Source organism: Hyaena hyaena, unplaced genomic scaffold (assembly GCF_003009895.1).
Source record: "Hyaena hyaena isolate Hyena2069 unplaced genomic scaffold, ASM300989v1 scaffold_490, whole genome shotgun sequence".
NCBI classification, from domain to species: Eukaryota; Metazoa; Chordata; class Mammalia; order Carnivora; family Hyaenidae; genus Hyaena; species Hyaena hyaena.
In genome coordinates this window covers 507252-529064 of record NW_024081123.1, presented here as the reverse complement: position 1 = coordinate 529064, position 21813 = coordinate 507252, and the positions used below count along the sequence as shown (strand labels likewise).

General features: G+C 37.0%; 1 protein-coding gene across 1 annotated transcript in view; it reads right to left on the bottom strand.

Moving 5' to 3' along the window:
* Window positions 1–21813, bottom strand: part of DSG1 (desmoglein 1) — a 35553-nt gene that overhangs the window by 1696 nt on the left and 12044 nt on the right. The window contains exons 5-15 of the mRNA XM_039254450.1: window positions 20575–20719; window positions 18559–18725; window positions 16470–16604; window positions 15973–16158; window positions 12857–13116; window positions 11207–11346; window positions 8132–8251; window positions 7898–8098; window positions 5634–5767; window positions 4691–4763; window positions 1387–1595 (exon numbers count right to left, since the gene is read on the bottom strand). Coding sequence (XP_039110381.1) covers window positions 1387–1595; window positions 4691–4763; window positions 5634–5767; window positions 7898–8098; window positions 8132–8251; window positions 11207–11346; window positions 12857–13116; window positions 15973–16158; window positions 16470–16604; window positions 18559–18725; window positions 20575–20719 — 1770 coding nt within the window. The remainder of the gene's footprint in view (window positions 1–1386; window positions 1596–4690; window positions 4764–5633; window positions 5768–7897; window positions 8099–8131; window positions 8252–11206; window positions 11347–12856; window positions 13117–15972; window positions 16159–16469; window positions 16605–18558; window positions 18726–20574; window positions 20720–21813) is intronic.

Below are 21813 nucleotides of genomic sequence, written 5' to 3'. Positions count from 1 at the left end.
AAAAGTATCAGAAATACCTTTCTTAGCAAACCAAATCATTGTGCCATTCCATTCAAAAATATTTTTTAGTCCTTACCATTTGCCAGACCCTCTATTGGGAACTTGGCGATATAGCAGAGAACAAAATCAAATGAAGTGTCTCTCTTTGTCATTAGACTAGCCTTTTACTAGGATGAGGTAGACAACACATAAGCTACTTAAGCTATTTATCAGGAGGTGGTAAGGGCAGGGCCAATGGATAGAGTGATAGAGTGGCTAAGGGCAGCATCTCAGACAACGATATTTGATCAGAGGGTAGAATAAAGTAGTGGAGTAAAATAAAGCACACAGAGTGTCCTGGGCAGGAGGAATTGGAAGATGCAAATCTTTTGAGGCAGAAATATACTTTTCATGAAAATAACATTCATTTGTAGGGACATGGATTAGAAGTATTCCTGTGGGTTTCGACAACAGTTCTCTTATTATTATCTACTGCCATTTGAAAGGCTTTATCAGTGTTTTCTTTCAAGATATCAGCCACCCTCTAAGCCAATAGGAGAGTTAAAGGAAATATTTTAGGACAGGGTACAAATTTATCAGAGACAGTTTCAGAGATAGGCAATCCCTGAAAGTTTAAGTATCATATGGTGCATAGCCACAAACAATTCTGTCTCTACCTGCATATGGCAAAATTAATTCTTGCTTGCTCTTAAAATGTTTTGGAAGTGTACTGTGGCTCCTGAACCCACACTTACTGAATATTTACTATGTGTCTGGAACTAAGCTAAGTACTGGTGACATGATGTAGAGAGCATATGGACAGGGCACTAAAAACCATGGTAGACATATAAACATATTTTGGCAGTGGTATATCCTATAAGATGTATACATAAAGCACTACAGAAATATAGAAAAGAAACATCAATTTTGTTTTAAACATGAGGGTTAACAGTAAAAGCTTCAGAGAGGCAGTGATATTTGAATTGAGTCTTAAAAGATGAGTATGAGATGGTAGATAAAACATCCCAGGAGGGGCAGAGCATAGACGAAGGCAGGGAGAGGAATAGGCCAGTGTGAATGAGGCAAAGATACGTAGTATGTGGGGTTGGTGGTAAGGAGTAATTGGAAATGAGGGAAGGGGTCAATCTGTGAATAATCCTAATGGTCATGTTAAGGAGTTTGGAATCCATGCCTTGGACAGATAGTGCTGGGAACTATTGGCTGTTTTTAAGGAGAGCAGTAAAGTGATCAGTTCAGAATTACAGATATTTTATCCAGCAGCAGTATGATTGTCAGGCATAGACTAGAGGCTGGGAATTCTCCAAAGCCCTATTGGGAAATAGTGGCAACCTGGAGTAGAGCTAGGGGCACAAGATGGAGAGAAAGGCATGGGGCTAGAGACATTACCTGACAGAAGTAACTTTCCATGAAGTTCATATTCAGACCTCCTTCTCTACATTCTCTCGTAGAATTTCTTCTTAGTGTTCCAGAATATTCTTGACATATCTCAGGTACTGCTGGTGTTTTAACTCCTTCTGTTAGTTCAAATCCTGTTGTTCTTTCTCCTCCTCCTAGATCTTGCATTTCTCTCCCACCATACTCATTTGTGTAAACCCCTAAAAGTTGTTGATATAATTAAGTTTACTTTCTCTAGTGTATTGTAGACTCAAAATTAATAACTTCCTATAATGTATGGTTTCTTCATTGAAATAAAATAAAGATAAAACATAAAGGACTGGAAATATGATATTGAGTTTAAAATAATATTATTAATCAGTTTGTTAATTTGTTAACTCTTTGATGTTAACTATTTGTTGGTAATTGTGTCATGCTGGAAGAGGGGGGCTTGCATGGAGGTTATAAAAGCATATGCTTTAGAGAGTTTGATTTCAAATTGAGGGAGTTGGGGAGGATTCCAAAATTCTAAAAGTTAAACAGTATTAGAATACCCCAACATATTAGAAGCACAGTGTGTCCAGAAGAACACCCGAGAACCACTGGCTTCGGAGGAGAGGCCATGGCTGTGGTGAGGAAAGGTTTACATGGAGAATCTTGGGTTTTCACTTGGATGTGATGGGTGAATAGAAGCTTGTTACAATATTCAAATTAAGTTAGATAAAATGATGGCTCACACTGTAGTAGAGCCATGGATCAGGAAAGTGTTGACCGTGGGATAAATGCCCCATGGCTTTAATATTTTAAAGATCTTGATTTTAGAGACAGTGTGTTTTTTTTTATACTTTTATGATTCTGGTGCCTCTCATTGTGCTTTGTTCTAGATTTGTGTAAATGCTTGTAGATGTAATAAGGGGATAAATGCCTATGTAAATCCTGATGGACTGATGATTTGACAAGTCTTGAGAATGGAATGGGAGTCAAGAATAGAGAGATAGAGGGGTGCCTAGGTGACTCAGTCGGTTGAGCTTCTGACTCTTGATTTCAGCTCTGGTCATGATCTCGTTGTTCATGAGTTTGAGTCCCCTGTCAAGCTCTGCACTGGCAGTGGGGAGCCTGCTTGGGATCTTCTCTCTTCCTTTCTCTCTGTGCCTCCCTGGCCTGCATGTGTGCCCTGCCCCTCAAATAAATAAATAAATAAACTTAAAAAAAAAAAAGAACAGAGAGATAGAAGAGTCAACCAGCTCTGCTTTTGAGGTGAGTGGATGTTGGTGTCATTAATAAAAATGGACACATTGGGAGGAGAGATAGATTTTAAGGTTAGTGTGTCTAGTACTTTGAGTAAAGTACATTTCTACAAACTGTGAGCATTCTTGTGCCTCTTCTATTTTAAAGAGTTCAAAGTAGTGGGGGGCACCTGGGTGGCTCAGTCAGTTAAGCATCCGACTTCCGCTCAAGTCATGATCTCATAGTTCATGGATTTGAGCCCCATGTCCAGTTCTGTCCTGATAGCTCAGAGCCTGGAGCCTGCTTCAGATTCTGTGTCTCCCTTTTCTCTTTGCCCCTTCCCAGTTCACACACACACACACACACACTTTTTCTTTCTCTCTTTCTCTCTTTCTCAAAAATAAATACACATTTGAAAAAAAAAAGATAGAGTGCAAAGTAGAAAAGTAATAATAACAAATTTGAAAAGACTGAGAGAAAAGTAAGAGAATCACTAACTTTGTTAACTGAGAAAAAGCAAGATGGTACAAGTGTTTTCAAAGATATGAAAAATTAAAAAAAACTTTTTTTACTAGCATGCAAGCTATCCCTTTGCTGTAGAATTCCAATTTTTCCCCCATTTCTGCCTGTGAACTGGTCTATACCCCCGTTTTAAGGCGTATCATGTTATAACTTTGGTTAACAGTATGCAAGGAAGAACTCCATCACCTGTACACAGCCTCAGCTGAGAATGTGGAAAGATTCTGATGGTGTTTCTACTACTTTCAATTTATGAAACCAGACAAGACTTTTTTTTTTTTTTAATGTTTTATTTATTTTTAGGAGAGAGAGAGAGAGACAGCGTGAGCAGGGGAGGGTCAGAGAGAGAGGGAGTCACAGACTGAAACAGGCTCCAGGCTCCGAACTGGCAGTCAGCACAGAGCCCGACGCGGGGCTTGAACCCACGAACCGCGAGATCATGACCCAAGCGAAAGTCGGACGCTCAACCGACTAAGCCACCCAGGCGCCCCAGACAAGACTTTTTAGGTCAATCTTTACTCTCATGCTGAGAATGGATGCAGTTTTTTTTCTTTGTCATGATAGCGGCTAAAGTCAGTAGTTTTGAATCATTCATGAATTATGAAAGTAGATTCTAGTCTCAAGACATGAGCACAGATCTATTTTAATTGGGTCATACATTGGAGCATCTGGGTGGCTCAGTCGGTTAGGTGCCTGACTCTTGATTTCAGCTCTTGATTGAGGTCATGATTTCATGTTCATGGGATCAAGCCCCACATTGAGTCCAGCATTGTGCTCTGCACTGAGAGTGTGGAGCCTGCTTGGGATTCTCTCTCTCCTTCTCTCTTTCTGGCCCTCCCCCACTGGTGCTCTCTTTCTCTTTCTCGAAATAAATAAACTTTAAAAAATTGGGTTGTATGTTAATTCTAATTAGTATAGTTGACCCTTCCTGTGTTTGAATGCAGATTTTTTTTGTGTGAATAAGTTCAGTAATGTAAATATGTTATTTCTTTCTTACGATTTTCTTAAAAACAATTTCTCTAGCTCACTTTATTGTAAGAATACAGTATATATATATATATATATATAAACACATACAAACTATGTGTTAACTGATGGTTTATGTTAGCAGTAAGGCTTCTGGTCAGCAGCAGACTGTTAGTAGTTACGTTTTGGGGGGGTCAAAAGTTAATACTCATATTTTTGACTGCACAGAGGTCGACATCTCGAACACCGTGCTATTCAGGGATCAACTGTATTTTCTTGGACCTGGATGAAACTTGACTTGTGGCTAAATTTCAGTTCTTCTCTCCTATTTATAGAGGTCCTAAGAGAGTCGTCTCCTAAGTGCTCTCTAATCATTGAGGAAGATTTTAAAAATTCAACATATAAGAATAATAATTACTACAGGCTTTTCCTTACCATTGAATTTGCAAATTAGTCATTTGAAAGTGAATAATAAAAATAATTTTAAAGATGAGTAAGATAATTGAGTATTGACAAGGCATGCAAAAACAGAACAGAATCCCTTAGTCATGAGCTGTTAAAATTAAAAAAACACAAAACAAACAAACAAAAAAAACCTTTTTACCTGAAGTGTCAATGCATTCAATTATAGCTCCATTCCCGGTTCCTATTGGTGGTACACAGCCAGTGGTCACATCCTAAGAGACAAGAAACATTTCACCATTTGTAATGGCTCTTTTGTTTTATCATTCTTTGGGTTTGTTCTCAAATTAACTCAGATTCTAAAAGAACACTATTTACAAAACTTCTGAAATCCATTTAAAACCTAAACTTCATTTCGAAAGCCTTTTCTGGCCTGAAATCCATTTAAAACTTGAACCTCATTTCCAAAGCCTTTACTTCCACCTGATTTTGATGTACCTTTGATTTCTCTTCATTTTCCACATTGGCCATCCCAGAACAAAGAATAAAATAGCATAGACCACGAGTGATTGCCAATGTATTGGCTTCTGTGCACGAGGCTGAGTTTCGGTGACCGCCAAAGGCCATTTCTTTTCTTTTCTTTTCTTTTTTACAAATAGTTTATTGTCAAATTGGTTTCCATATAACACCCAGTGCTCATCCCCACAAGAGCCCTCCTCCATGCCCACACCCCCTCACCCCCCACATCCATCAGTCCTCAGTTTTTGTCAGCATTCAAGAGTCTCTCATGGTTTGCCTCTCTCCCTTTCCCCCACCATTTCCCCCCTTCTTCTCCCCCTTGTTCCTTAGTTAAGTTCCTCCTAATCCTCCTATACGTGCAAACATATGATATTTGTCCTCTGCCTGACTTATTTCATTCAGCATAACACCCTCAAGGTCCATCCATGTTGCTACACATGGCCAGATTTCATTGTTTCTCATTGCCATGTAGTATCCATGGTATAGATAAACCACATCTTCTTGATCCATTTGTCCGTTGATGGACACTTAGGCTCTTTCCATGTTTTGGCTATTGTTGAGAGTGCTGCTATGAACATTGGGGTACATGTGCTCCAAAAGGCCATTTCTTACAAGTCAGCACTTACTATGGGAGCTGGCTGTGGTCCTTCTACTGCCCATGTGTGAATTGCTCCATCTGAACATTCAGGGACAGGCTCAAAGCCAGCACCCCCATGAGGGGCACCTCCGCAGTCACAACAGATCAACAAAAATGGGACCACTGATGGTGAAAGCATAGGAATATTGGAATTAGCTGCAGAACCACATTAAAATAAAACAACTTACTTTTTTTTTTTTTAAATGTTTTATTTATTTCTAGGAGACAGAGAGAGAGACAGCGTGAGCAGGGGAGGATCAGAGAGAGAGGGAGTCACAGACTGAAACAGGCTCCAGGCTCTGAGCTGGCAGTCAGCACAGAGCCCGACGCGGGGCTTGAACCCACGAACCGCGAGATCATGACCTAAGCGAAAGTCAGACGCTCAACCAACTAAGCCACCCAGGCACCCCAACAACTTACTTTTTATGATTAAATTTGAATCCCTAATATAATTGCCCTTGATTTAAAAATTATTATGAAAGCTTCAGACAACAAACTGATTGATACCAAAATCAAATGTGAGCTTCAGTATACAGGACTGTGATCAACTTTAATTTGTTATATAATATTCAAATTACACATATTGTTACACCTTTAAAACAGATGCGTCTTTTTGCTGTCATTACTCAGGAAAATATTAAAGGAGACAAAAAGGAGAGCTGCAGAGGACAATGTGTTTGAGTCTTTGTGTTCCCTCCTCCATGCGTTTATTTTTTTCCTTTCACACATGCCTGCTTTTTTTTTTATTTCAGCAGTGAAATCTTACCCATGCTTGAAGTAATTATTCCCTAAAGACTTCCTCCACATGGAATTTTTTCTTGAATTTACTCACACACAAATGGAGAGTATTATGCTGCCTAACAATGTCTTTCTGTTTGTTAATCAGTTAGGTTTTCTTATTCATCTAAATAAGTTTCTAGCAGAGTCTTTTATATAATATAACCTTGATTAATGATTTGGAATAAATGGATGGATGAAGAAAAGGATATGTAAGTCAGAAATATGACAAAGGACGGAAAGAAACAAGAAGGAAGCAATGAAGAGAGGAAGGAGCATAGTAAGGATAGTAATAAGGGAGGGATAGTAAGAGAGGAGAAAAAGAAAGGAAAGAGGGAAAGAATCGAATGTATTTCCCTTTCTTGAGAATTTGCTGGGCTTAGAAATAGCTTTGAATCTAGAGATATTTGACCCCAAATCCCATGCATAATTTTTAAATCTTTTACTAACTACGCTGCCCAAAGGTAAACAATATAAGAAACAAGCTCAAAATGAAAGTCGTCTATTCCTTGCAGTAGAGATAAACAATGCCTGAGTAATCAAGTTACTTTTATAAAGTACCTAATTTTAGGGGTGCCTGTGTGGTTCAGTCAGTTAACTATCCAACTTTGGCTCAAGTCGTGATCTCACAATTCATTAGTTTGAGCCCTGCGATGGGCTCTGTGCTGACAGCTGGGAGCCTGGACCCTGCTTTGGACTCTGTGTCTCCCTCTCTCTCTGCCCCTCACCTGCTCACGCTCTGTCTCTCTCTCTCTTTCTCTCTCTTTCTGTCTCTCTCTCTCTCAATAAATAAATAAACATTATAAAGTACTTAATTTTAAAGTTTTAAAATGTTGGTTAATAATAATATGGCTAGGGGCGCCTGGGCAGCTCGGTCGGTTAAGCGTCTGACTTCAGTTCAGATCATGCATGATCTCACAGCCTGTGAGTTCGAGCTCCATGTCGAGCTCCGTGCTGACAGCTCAGAGCCTGGGGCTTGCTTCAGATTCTGTGTCTCCCTCTCTCTCTCTACCCCTCCCCCGCTCACTCTCTGTCTCTCTTTCTCAAAAAATAAATGTTAAAAAAATGTTAAAAGATAATAAATATGACTAAAAAAGTGAAATTAGAGAATTAACTTCTCATAAATTTTATGTTACATTCTGCAAGTTTGCTTTTTCTGTGTAGCTTTTACTGATTGTTTGGATCTTTTCTGACTGTCTTCTTCACTCAGATAGCAATCTGAACCTGCCAGTTATGACACTTTCCCATTGCACTGAGATTAGAGGCAAGGACCTTTTGGGCCTCTACTGCAATATAAGGGGGTCAAGCAGTTTGACTTTCTTATCTCATTAACCCAACACCAAACAGGAATTTCTTGGTAAGTGCACAAAATAAGAATTTGTAAAGTACATTTTATCAAAAGATCAGAAAGTTTATCTCCTCCCCATAATTTCAGGGGAGGCGACACACATGAATAGGATTGTGAAAAGTACTTACATCCTAGGACCAAGAATCCCATGATGAGCAGTCCAATCCCAGCAGGACCAAAATGGACATTATCTGAGAGAAACTGATAAGTACTGCCTTCTCCTTCAGAGTTGGTGTTGGTGTTTATATTGGTACCACCACCGTAATCAGTGGAAGTTTTGTCATCTGTGTTAGTACTGGTGTCATATCCACCGGTACCTCCACTGCCATCTCCACCGCTACTTCCACCGTCACCTCCGCCACCTCCGCCACTACTTCCGCTACCTCCAGTAGTGGTTTCCGTATTACTTTTATCATCCGTTTTCCAGCCAGAACCATCAAGGTTAATATTAATTGTTCCGGTACAAGTTCTTTGAAGATTATCTGTAACAAGATTAAAATGAAAGAAATATTTAACACATTGACTGTAATAATTGTTGGACAATACAAAGCCATTTTTTCAATCGATAACTTATTTCAATGTCTTTATTCTCATTAATTCAGTAACTTCCCAAATTGGCCCTTGTATGTGACTAAGTTTTTAAATCAGACGAAGGTGAATATTTAAAAAATATTTTTAAATGTTTACTTACTTTAATTTTTCTTTTATCTAGTAATTTGTTTATTTATTATAATTTATATCCCAAGTTAGCATATAGAGAGGGTAAATGTTTATTTATTTTTGAGAGCGAGAGAGAGAGACAGAGAGAGACAGAGACAGAGAGACAGAGCATGAATGGGGGAGGGGCAGAGAGAAAGCTGGGGAGACACAGAATCTGAAGCAGGCTCCAGGCTCTGAGCAGTCAGCACAGAACCCCACATGGGTCTGGAATTCATCAGTTGTGAGACCATGATATTTATTTTGGCTCGTAGTTTGGCTCATAGTTTGCCTACACATATTACCTGTTAATTATTATAGATAATGCTATAAAATCTCTGCTTTCAGACTTTTAGAGTTAGGACTTCTCCCAAAATTATTAAAATGGGTAAACACATAAGAATGATTTTGTTTGAAGTCATTGTTTTTATCTCTATGACAGAAATATGAGCTTTGTGTCAGACTTTGGTCATTGATGTAACCCTAGAACCTCGCACACTGGCTGGCATTTGGTCAGGATTCAATATATAGTTTCTGAATAAATGAAGAAAGAGATCCCTGGAAGCACATAACAGAGACAAGTTAAAATTCAGTCTATCTAACATTAAAGCCCATGCCCTTTCAGCTCAGCTATGCTGATTCTACTATTACTATTGTTTTTGTTGTTATTTTTATCATTATCATTGCATACACTATTATAAGTTTTCATTTTTTGAAGACAAAAGGAATGCTCTTTATTTGAATTAAGCCTAACTATTTCGTAAGCAGTCCCCTTTCATGTATCTAATTAAGCTTGATGTTGGTTGTCATCAAAGGAGCAAAGTAGCAATTGCTTAAGATAATTTCAGCACTGAATCAAAACAAGTTTTATCTATAGATGAAATCAACATTTCTATTTGTAATGTACATTTTTAAAACCATATTTATTTTGGGGGTGCCTTAGTAGCTCTGCTAGTTAAGAATCCAACTCTTGGGGGTGCCTGAGTGGTTCAGTTGGTTAAGCGGTTCACTTCGGGTTAGGTCATAATCTCACAGATTGTGAGTTCAAGCCCCACATCAGACTGTGTGCTGACAGCTCAGAGCCTGGATGGAGACTGCTTTGAATTCTGTATCTCCCTCTCTCTCTGCCCCTCCCCTGCTTGTGCTCTCTCTCTCTTAAAAATAAATAAACATAAGAAATTTAAAAAAACTCTAACTCTTGGTTTTGGTTCAGGTCATGGTATCAAGGTTTGTGGGTTCTAGACCCTTATAGAGCTCTGAACTCAAAGCACAGAGCCTGCTTGGAATTCTTTCTCTCTCTTTTTCTGTCTGTTCCTGCTATCTCTCTCTTTCTCAAAATAAATAAATAAATATATATATTAAATATATTTTTAAAGACTACATTTATTTTAACTAATTATGATTAAAAAACCAGTATAATGCGGTGAATTTCTGAATTGTTGAATGGCTTTAAACTTATGGTTTCTTCTTAACAGAAGACCATAGAGAGGGGAAGGGGAAAAATAGTTGGGGAGAGGGAGGGAGGTAGACCATAAGAGACTCTTAAATACTGAGAACAAACTGAGCATTGAGGGGGCTGGGGGAGAGGGGAAAATGGGTGATGGGCATGAAGGAGGGCATTTGTTGGGATGAGCACTGGGTGTTATATGGAAACCAACTTGACAATAAACTATATTAAAACAAACAAACAAATAAATAAACTTAAGGTTTCTTTTCAAAGTTTATTTATTTATTTTAAGAGAGAGAGAGAGAGAGAGAGAGAGCACGTGCACGTGTGCACAAGCAAGGGCAAGGCAGAGAAAGGGGGAGAGAGAAAACCCCAAGCTGGCTCCAGGCTGTCATCACTCAATGTCACAAACCATGAGATCGTGACCTGAGCTGAGATCAAGAGGCAGGCTGATGCTTAACTGACTGAGCCACCCAGGCGCCCCTGGTTGAATGACTTTAAAGAAATGTTATTTCATTTCTTTTTAGTCTGCAAAGCAAGTGGAAATTGTCAACTCCTGTTTAGGACAATCAAAAGAGACACACAGAGAGACAGAGAGAGACAGAGGGGGAGAGACAGAGAGAGAGAGAGAGAGAGAAAAGGGGAGAAATAGAAAGGAGAGAAGAGGAACTGAATTAGCAAAGGTCGTTTAGTGGAATTAGTCTCAGGGACTTTTCACCTCTTGTGGCCAACCTAATTTAAATTTTGTTGGTTTGGCAAATTAACATAAGCATGCTACTTCCAAATTGTTCACAGGAAGTTGTACATCACCTTTACAAAAAAAAAATTATGTAACATTATTTCAACTGTTCTTTTGGACTAATTATTTGAAAGTAATTTAATAATACAATTTAAAAATTTCATTTATTGATATGAATAAGAACTAGTATTTATTGAATGTCAGTACATTTCAAAGTGCTTTACATATTAATAACTCTTTTAATATCTCTAGATCCATAGTGTTAGTGTTCCATTTTACAAAAGAAAAGACTGAGGAATAAATGGATTAAGTAACGTCTTTAAAATCCCATTGCCACTAAGTGATGGTGAAAGATACCAATCCATTTTCACTCCAGAGCTCATGGCCTTAGCCACTGAGTTACACTGTCTCTCATATCATTAAAAATTTGTATCTATAATAGCTGATATGATTTTTCTGTTGGGAAAGGATCACTTCAAAATATAACAAAGTTTTAATTTCTGAGTACATATCTAATTTCCTCTAGAAGGGAAAAAAGTTAAGTTGATTTCTTACCATCTATAGATAGAATTGTTCCTTGGTATTTCCCCTCAAGCATTTGATACTGTTCCATGGTAACTGCATTTCTCAAAGTAATTATGCCTGTTTTGGAGTCAACATCGAGTAGGTTACCAGGATTATTTCCCATTACATATCTGTAGTTGAAGAAAACAATACAAATTAATGTTAGCTATCTAAAAGAGAGACAGAGAGACACAGATTTTGATTATAAAACACATGTTTCAAGTCAGTGATTATAAGCTCTGGGTATAATTTTCAATTATTAGAGACTTTATTTTTTACCAGGGCAGTGCCACCACATTCAGAAATAGAAAAGGTATGGGGGGTGCCTGGGTGGCTTAGCTAGTTGAACAAACAACTCTTGATTTTGGCTCAGGTCATGAATCCAGGATGGTGGGATCAAGCCCTGAGTCAGGGCTCCTTGCTGAGCTTTGAGCCTGCTTAAGATTCTCCCTCTCTCTCTCTCTGTCTCTCTCTCTCTGCCCCACTGCTCCTCTCTTCCAGTCTCTCTCTCTCTAAAAAAATTTTAAAAATAGATAGAAGAGGTTTAATTTGGGGCGCCTGGGTGGCTCAGTCAGTTAAACGTCTGACTTTGGCTCAGGTCATGATCTCACAGATGGTGGGTCCAAGCCCCGCCTCAGGCTCTGTGCTGACAGCTAGTTCAGGGCCTGGAGTCTTGTCTTCGGATTCTGTATCTCTCTCTCTCTGACCCTTCCCTGCTTGCGCTGTCTCTCTCTGACTCTCAAAAATAAAAATAAAATTAAAATATTAAAATTTTTCTTTAAAAAAGGAAAAGGTTTAAATTTAAGAAAAATAAATTGCTGGTAGCCAATTCTAATGGAATATCTCTTATGCCCCCTTGGATGTCAGAATAATCTTTGATGCTGGCAGTCCCATTTTCATTTTGTTTTGGTAACATCAGAACTATCCTGGAAGACCCAGCTCCTGGAACTCTCTGGGCTGCTTCTAATTCTAAATGGTTCTCTTCCCTGAGAAGTTAAATTGCTTCTTCAACAGTTTGGGGCTGCATTCTCTCCCAATTTTTATTCCCCCTTCCCATGTTCACAATGACTTTATAGGGCTTCTTTTGAATTTCCTTCACATCTACATATTTCTTAAATGTTGCTTAGATAACTGTCTCAGGCACTTATATTCAAAGACTAGATGGGAGGGGATGGGGGGATGGTCTTCCCTCAGTCAACTCACGTCTGTGGAGCACAAAGAGAGTTTATCAATATTAAATGCTGATTAAAGTGAAGCGAGTAACTGAAATGAGCTAACTAAATCTAACTGACTTCAATCTGGGCCGATTTGCAAGGTGAAAATCAATCCATCAAATCTTCTGGGAGAATAAAGATGATATGTGGTATCAGCTAATGGGTCAATAAAATGCACAAACACGGAAATGTCAAACTTTTAGTATTTTCCACGTTTACTTTTTTTACATCTTACATTTGCACAAATTTTTATATTTTAAGTTAAAAGCTGTAAATTAAATAAGAATTCAGGAGCTTGTACTTTTTATGATTGAATGATGGTTTCAAAAATAAAGTATTTTAATTTGGATACTTAAAATTTCTAAAGAGAACACATGTACTTAAGTTCAATATATGGTAAAAATTATTTGGAGAATATCAGTCTTACCTAACAGTTGTTGAAGCTCCACCTGTGTCCAGGTCAGTAGCTACAAAGTCTCCCACTTTATAATTTTGTCCCATGTTGCTAGTCACCACATATGTCTTTGAACCTGGACGGAACACTGAGCCTTCAATTACATTTAACACAGTCACAGAGATGGCGGTTGCTGTGAGCTTATATTGAGACATAATTGAGTGATGAAATTCAGCTTTATTTCTGACACCCATACTAAGTTGCAGATTCTTCATTTCTTCATAATCTAGGGGCTAGAAAAGGCAGAGTGAAATAGTTTTACTATAAGAAAAAAACAATCTGGAAGAAAGGCAAATCCTTTGATAATAGGCCAGAAAACTCTTGCATTTCTTTCTTTAATTAAATATAAATGCATATAAATACACACTCTATTCTTTCTTTAATTCAATACACACACATGAAAATACAGTAAGTAAAAAATCCAACTGTCCTAGATCCTTTGTCAAAAAAATTGATATGACATGATTTAATTATCCATCAAACAAATTAAAACTTTAAAATATGTAGATGGCGTTTTGTCTTTTTTTTTTCTTTTTGTAGCAAAAAGACAGTTTATGTTAGCTTCTATCATTTCATTTTTCTCAAAAAGTAGATCTAGGGGCACCTGGGTGACTGAGTTGGTTAAGTGTTCAACTCTTTGATTTCAGCTCAGGTCATGATCTCCCGGTTTGCGGAATTGAGCCCTGCAAACTCTCCACATGGGGCTCTGCTGTGACTGCACAGAGCCTGCTTGGGATTCTGTCTCTCCCTCTCTCTTTGCCCCTCTCCTTCTCACGCACTCATACTGTCTCTCAAAAATAAGTAAACATTTTTTTTACTTTCCTTTTCTTTAATGTTTTATTTATGTCTGAGAGAGAGAGAGAGAGAGAGACAGCGTGAGCAAGGGAGGGTCAGAGAGACAGGGAGATACAGAATCTGAAGCAGGCTCCAGGCTCTGAGCTAGCTGTCAGCACAGAGCCCGATGCCGGACTGGAACCTATGAACCGTGAGATCATGACCTGAGCCTAAGTTGGAGGCTTAACTGACTGAGCCACCCAGGTGCCCCAAACATTTTTTTTTTTTTAAGTAGCCCTATTTATTACAAAGTATGGAGTAAGTATATAGTACATTCAACCATTTGACTTTTTTCCATATACTAGTATTTAGAAGAAATTTTACATCCGTAAATGTGACTTCTTTTAATAAATCTAGTAACAAACATAGTATAAAAGTAATAAAAATCCTTATTTTCTTCAATATATTCTGGAAAATTTTATTTCATATTATAAAATAATCAAGTAGCCATTTTCATTATGAAAGTTGGTGTCAATATTCACCACTTATGAAATTCACAAGCAACTATGCATTATGCCCATAAGTTCCTAGTATATTTTTCTAAATTTTCATGTGAGAGTAATTTAGATGACCATTGATTAATACATCAAACTCTCCACTTAGTACAATTTTTTAAATTTTTGTATTTATTTTTGAGAGAGAGAGAGAGAGACAGAGTATGAGTGGGAGAGAGGCAGAGAGAGAGGGAGACACAGAATCTGAAACAGACTCCAGGCTCTAAGCTTTCAGTACAGAGCCCGACATGGGGCTTGAACTCGGGAACAGAGAGATCATGACCTATGCTAGAGTCAGAACTTAACCAACTGAGCCATCCAGGCACCCCTCTACTTAGTACAATTTTTAATCCTAGCTCCAATATTGGCTTTATTTTAATTCCAAGAGAGGCTATGAATGTATACATATATATTATACCACATATTACATATATAATCATAACAAAGGAATTAATATAGGATGTCATGCCAGGAAGAAAAATCAACATTATTCCTGTTTTACAGACAGAGATATTGAGGATAAATAGACTAATTTTTAAAAATAATATAACAGTTTGGGGGTGAAATAGATTAGGAGTCAGTTTCCCCAATATGGAATCCTTGATAGAATAGAGGAGACAATGTGAACTTAATAGCTAGAGAAACTTACATTTGAATGTCAGCTGTGCCACTTACTAGCTATCACAACTTGAACAAGTTACATAGCTAGTAAACATATAAGTAGACAACAGTCTCTGAACCTCAGTGTATTTATCTGCAATATAGGCATGTGGCCTAGTTTGCAGGGATGCTGTGAGGAATAAACTAAAGCATGTACAGTCTGCCTCAGGAAATAGAAGCTAGAGGCATGGTCTCTATGAAGACATGAGATAAATGATCACACATTCTTATGGGGACAGAATTCCTTAGAAGTCTATTTCCCAGACTGTTCTGAAGGAAGGAAATAGTTTTAAAAAGGACTGTGTTTTACCACAAAGAATACATATTGCATGTATCACATACATTGCATGCATGGCTATTGCAGATTTTATAAGTTGAGATTCAATGTCTTCCAGCACAGGCTGAATCCTTCACTATTGGCTCCCTAGGAGTCACATATTGTTTTCCCCACATCTTAGAGGCAATTCTACCTTGGTGTACATGTGGTGGATCATCAATGTAGGGGGGGACATAGGAGAATTCTGTTGACTTGGACCAAATCTTTGTGGCTTGGGCCAAATCTCTAGTGTATTTATGTTCATAATAAGCCTTGGTCAGCCACCACAGGGAGATGGGAATGTGATAATTTTATAATGACAGTAATTTAATTTTAATTTTATAAAGACACACTGGAGAACTAAACAACTTTTAATTACATGATAAATATTCTTAGTGCATATTAATTAATGTACATTATTGACACAGACACATTTTTATAAGGCCATGTTCAATCTGATTAAAAATATTCTTCGAACGTCTGATACTAAACCTTAAGGATTACTCATACTTTGCTGTGAGCATAAAATAAGATTCATTTTTTTAGAAATTCTCTTAATTTATATGATCTGTGAAGGAAAAGAGTCTCAAGTTCAACTTTAGTGCCTGGTTTCATAAAGTGATATAATCCGAAAAAACTGTAAAAAAGCTCTATGTCATATATCATACTAAAATACTGTATTTTTATTCTTTTGCCCTCTCAGTTTTGTAAGATGTTAACATTTTAAGATTAACATTTTGAAAAAGACTAAAAAAATCAAAATATTTAGGGTAATTATACCATACCTTAACAACTTTTAAAATTCCCACATTTGTTCTTTCATTCATTTCTATGTCAAACCAACCTCCCTCATTTCCAGAGATAAAGAAAATTACTGCCATCCAGTTAGCCGAGTACTCTTCATCCAAATCAATTACTCTAATCTCAGCCAAATTTGAATGTAGAGCATTTTCTTCAATAGAAACGGAATACTGAAACAAGAAGGAAAAAAAAATCTTAACACCAACTGTTTGAGTGAGAGAAGAACTCTACTAGATTTCCAGAGAATGTTCATGGTCATTCATTATTTAGAAAAGATCTGTGTTTATAGTGTCATGCTTTGCTGTCCAAATACATATAACTTGTCTTGTGTATGTATTGTGTAAACAACAAATATAAGACAAAGTACGTGTTTGCTTACATTTGAGGTTTATGTGACTAAAAATATCCTGTGCCCCTATAAATCGAATTATTTGAAAACATTTTAAAATTAAAGTTATTCACTTTAAGGACAAACACTTACTGAAGGCCGTTCCATGTATGGGATGTTATCATTAACGTCAAGGATTTTAATGCTGCACTCACACTCTGCTGACATGCCATCTGCCCCGCCATCTCGGTCTGAGCCTCTCACAGCAAGGGAATACTGGCTATATTGCTAAAAGCACACACATCAAAACACATTACAAAACATCTCACAGTTGATCTAGACAGTCCTGATTCTGCTTCACTCAAAGTTCTGTTAGAATGTTCGACATTTGCATAAATCTACGATTAAGAAAGGGTGAACAGAGAATATTGAAAATCTGCAGATCTCAATGAATCGATATAGCAGTTGCTACTTCTATTTCCAGTAATGTTTAGTGAGGACCATTTAAAAGAAACAGCACTTTAAAAGGCCTAATTCCTTATTATATGTTCAGGGGTTGAAAAAGTTTATAAAGGGTAAAGTGACCCAAATGGTCAGGAGGAGAGAGATTAAGGTTTATCAAGAATTTATGGCGTGGAAATTCCATACCATAAATAATCAGCCCTGGAATGTACAAGAAGAATAAAGAGATAACAAATGGTTTGCATTTCTGGGAGGTGGGGGTGGTGGACTGGAGCAATTGAGTTATTGATGATCTATCTTCTTGATTCTACTCAATGGTGCTTAGCTTTTTAGAAGCTGGAAAAAACAATGAAGCCTTTTCCAGACACATGCATACACACATCCTCATTCAAAACTGTGGATATAATGTTACAGGATTCATATTTAGAGACATCTTGAGGTCTCTCCATGGTCTCTATGTTAAAAATATCTACTCTGGTGGCTTGCCAGTGACTGCAGAGTTTCTTTAATTTTTAAATGAGCTCCTCACCACTAAAATGTCTTTTGACATTAAAGGAATACCATTGGGTTCTTTAAGAAAGTTTGAGAGAGAAAATGTTAATGGTCAAAGTCTTCTGATGGATATTTTCAAACAAATAAAAAAAGGAGATATAGATAGCTTACGAACTGATAGCTTTTGGATCATTAAAGAGTGTGAAAATAATCTGATTTATCCTAAACCTAGGGATCATTAATAGGGGAATCATCATTTCAAAATAACTATAATAATTAAACTAAAATTTAATTAACTACCAATTAAAAAATAAAACTTCTTCATTTATATCCCTCAAATACATACAGATCAGGTAAATCCTATCAATATTTTTTAAATGATGAAAACGTTGATACTTTTATATTAAATAATGGTACCATATGGCATTAATAGAAACCATGTAATGCTCATTCTAATTTGCTAACAATTATTTTCTTATTTGTGATTGAGAAGGTTGGTCTGGATATTACTCAATTCCTTTCCATTATTCTGATTATGTGATTCATTTCCCAAAATAATCAGTGGGCTGTCAGTAGATGAGATATAGGAAGGAAAAAGAAGAGTTCTGTTGTCAGATGAGTTAAGATATTCTGGGTTAAAAGAAAGATAATCAAGTTTCTTAGCTTATAAGCATTCTTAGACCTTCTACCATTTTCATGCATTGTGATTTGCCAAGATGGGGAACATAATAGCAATTGTTTCTTAAATCTATTTCATTATAGAGCACATTAAAAAATAGAACTTTTGGGGCACCTGGGTGGCTTGTCAGTTAAGCGCCTGACTTTGGCTCAGGTCATGATCTCACAGTTTTTGAATTTGAGCTCCACGTCACGCTCCATGCTGACAGCTCAGAGCCTAGAGCGTGTTTTGGATTCTGCATATCCCTCTCTCTCTGCCCCTCCTCTTTCACGCCCTGTCTCTCAAAAATAGATAAACGTCAAAAAAATTAAAAAAATAGAGCTTTGCCTCTGCCTTATGTATGTTCTCATGTACTTTCAGAGTATAGTTATCTTAAATTGAGGTAAATCTTAGTTAGGATTGAATGAAAAGTGACAGTTCAAAATGTATTTGAGGAAATGTCATTTTTTTCATTTTGCAGATACTTGTTATGCCATTACTATGATGAGAAAAGGTTATATTTGTATTTAAAATTTAAACATTCTTTTTTCTTTTTCTTTCTTAGATACTCTTGCTTTTAGAATCACTTCCTTGGAAACTAACATACCATTCAAAGACAAAGAAAATTACCTCTCTGTCTAGAAAATTATTCATTGTTCGAATTTCTCCAGTGTTTCTATTTATAATAAACATTGGTGAATCAGAAGGTTCCTGTCTTATGATCTTGAAGGCTATTTTTGAATTCAAATTATTTGGTTCATCTGCATCAGTAGCATTGAGTCTCATCACCAGAGTGTCTAGAAATCAAAAAAAGATTGGTTGGAAATGGACAGTTGGCATTTTTATTATAATACAGTATATTGCTTTTAAAACAAGGTGTTAAAGTTGGTTGGTCCATATAATGTACGCTCTACTATTTTCCCAGTCTCCTTCAACAGCTTACCTCCTTTCTATACTTTTGCCTATATAAAAAGATCACATTTTACCAGGAACTTACACATTGCTGATAGTTAGAAAACAAAGATATGTTTTATTCTGTGTTTCCTTTTCATGTTCTAGTACAATCCTTTTTTTTTTTTTAAGCCTACTGTGGTGAAACATAATGATATCAAGGCCAGACCAACACTTTCCCAACTATTGCACTTTCTAGCTATATGAGCCTGGCTTCATGAAGTGCCCACTTCTATAAATAGTACTGTGTTCATTGAGTTCATGAGAGGATGAAACAGTTGAATGAAGAAAAAATTATACAAAGTTCCTGTTGACTGATGTACACTCAATAAATTTATGTTATTGTTCTGTTTTTCATGGTCCCTAGTGAAGTGGTAGGTAACAAGCAGGCTTAAAGAGATGCTTAACCACACATACTTTGTCTTATCCCTTATCTCTTCCATGAATCTTATAAACAGTTTTGATGAAGGACACTGGAGAAGGAAAAGCTGCCAGTGTTTATAAGCTAGAATTCTTTTTTAGCACAAGTGTCTTGTCTGTAAGCACAAATGCAACAGAGTATTTCCCTTCTTCCCAATGTGTACATGCACATGCACTTGCCTCTGAAGAATGGTACTAAGGAAAACACAGAGTGGATTTCTATTCCATTTTTCTTTTACGTACTTTGTGGATTTTTATAACAAACATTTTTAGAATGCTATTTTAGAAGGGATACCTATTTAAGTATAAGTATAGTGTTTAATGAAGAAAAGTAAACTGTAAGAATTTTTGGAATTTATAGGAAATTATACCACTCAAAGGTTAAAGGTAGCTATGGTGAGTTGAAGTTTTGAATTTAAATGGGAAATCATCACTGTTGTTTTAAATATATTTAGGACAACCTTCACTGGTGTGCTGACAGTTAATTTTCCCAAGAGACTCAATAGTTGGCAGTTAAAATGTTGCCATTTACAGTAATCCATGTACTTTTAGATAGTCAAAACTCTTACAGATAAACACTTTACCAAGTTTATAGGTTTTCTGGTGTCCCTTAACTAACCACTTGGGACCATTAGCTTTCACTCTGCATGGGGGACCAAACAAGGTTAAGTTTATAGTACCTCCCAAATACATAAAATCAGTAATTTGAAGAAAAAGCAAGGAAAACCTATATTTATTACATCATATATAAAAAGGGAAAACAAATTTTGCTTTGTATTTATTCACTGTCAACAGAAGCTCTTGAAGAATGGTCACAAAATAGATGACCTGAAAGTGATTTCTACTAATGACTTGAAGGTAGGTTTAAAAAAAATGGGGGAGGGGGCAGTATGAACAGAAGTAGATAAGATTTGCCCTTCAGAGCAGCCCAGCTTGGAGGTTAAATTCTCCCAGCACCCCTGCCACCACTGTACAAAGTACTTTTGGGATTTTTCCTTAGGAATCTACAAGTGAGCTGGTGTGTGAGTTACATAAGACCCTTTTTTCTTCAGAGTTGCTCCTTGTGTGTACCAGTTTGGAACTACTTCCACAGTTGAAGGGAACCCATTAAAGAGACTTCTCATGCTTTTCTGTTCTGGTTGCTTTTCTATACTTAATCGCTTACATTCATGATGAAGTAGTACCTTCACATAGTTTGGCCTCTCATTGCCTGGCTGTGAAGAGTGATCCGGAAGTCAATATATTCTTGTTTACTTAATAAAATAGATTACTTACTTGCATTAGAATTTTCTTCTATTTGTCCTAGAAAAGTAGACATAGAAAATACTGGAGGGTTGTCATTTATATCCAAAACCCTGACTCTGAGCTCAAGAGGCCTCTCTAAATCTTGACCCAGGGAATTCAGAGCCCGGCAATAGATCTAGGGGAGAAGACAAGAATAATTATTTGGTACAACAGATATTTATTAAATTCTTACTTTGTTTGGACACTATGCTAGGCACTGTGGGTAACCAAAAAATGTACGACCTATTATTTCCTACTAGAAGGTAGATACAAACAGTACTTAGAATCAATAAGGAGAGGCAAACACAAACTCAAAATACCACTTGGGAAAAGTTAATGTGATAAGTTATTTAGAAGAAGAATTAAAATACTACAACCTCATAGGGAGATGTAATGATTGAGAGAGATCATGAAGAAGAATTTCAGTAAGTAGAGCTGGGAATTGGCAAGATTTTCCAAACACAGGGTTTTATGTGAGGAAAGACACAGAGTAATGAAAATGCATTATTTGAAATTAGGAGTCAGGGCTATTGGCTTTGAGGATGGGGTAAGGGAGAGTCACATGGAGGCTTCAAAGAAAGGTAGTATTCATTAAGCTAGATGGTGACTATGTGGGTGTTTGTATTATTATTGTTGTCATTATTGTTATTATTTATATATGAAGTAGACACAAGCATAATAGATGTTATTTTACCTGTGTGGTATATCACTTAAAATTACATTGTGATTCAAGAAAAGATAATAGGTAGGCATGCTGACCTAGAGAGTTTGAGAGGAAACATTGTCAGAGATAAGGCAGGAATATAGATTTGGAAAAGAAGGCTAAGGAACTGAAGTAGTCTAAGGACTACAAACAAGCAGTATGACTGAAAGCACAAACATCCATTACTATTTGAAAGTGTTTGGGCATATGGGGATTTTTTTAATGTTTATTTATTTTGAGAGAAAGAGAGTGCAAGGGAGCATGAGTCAGGGAGGGGCAGAAGCTCAAGCAGGCTCGGCACTGACAGCACAGAGCCTGATGTGGGTCTCCATCTCACAAGCCGTGAGATCATGACCTGAGCCGAAATCAAGGGTTGGACCCCTGACTGACTGAGCCACCCAGGCACTCCTGGATAGAAGGGGCTTTAACTGAGCGAGCTTACAAGATCAAGGAAGGTTTTCTTTATTTCCGTTTTATTTTAAGTATTAACAAGTGTTGCCCAGGATGATAAATGGAAAGGGAAGCAG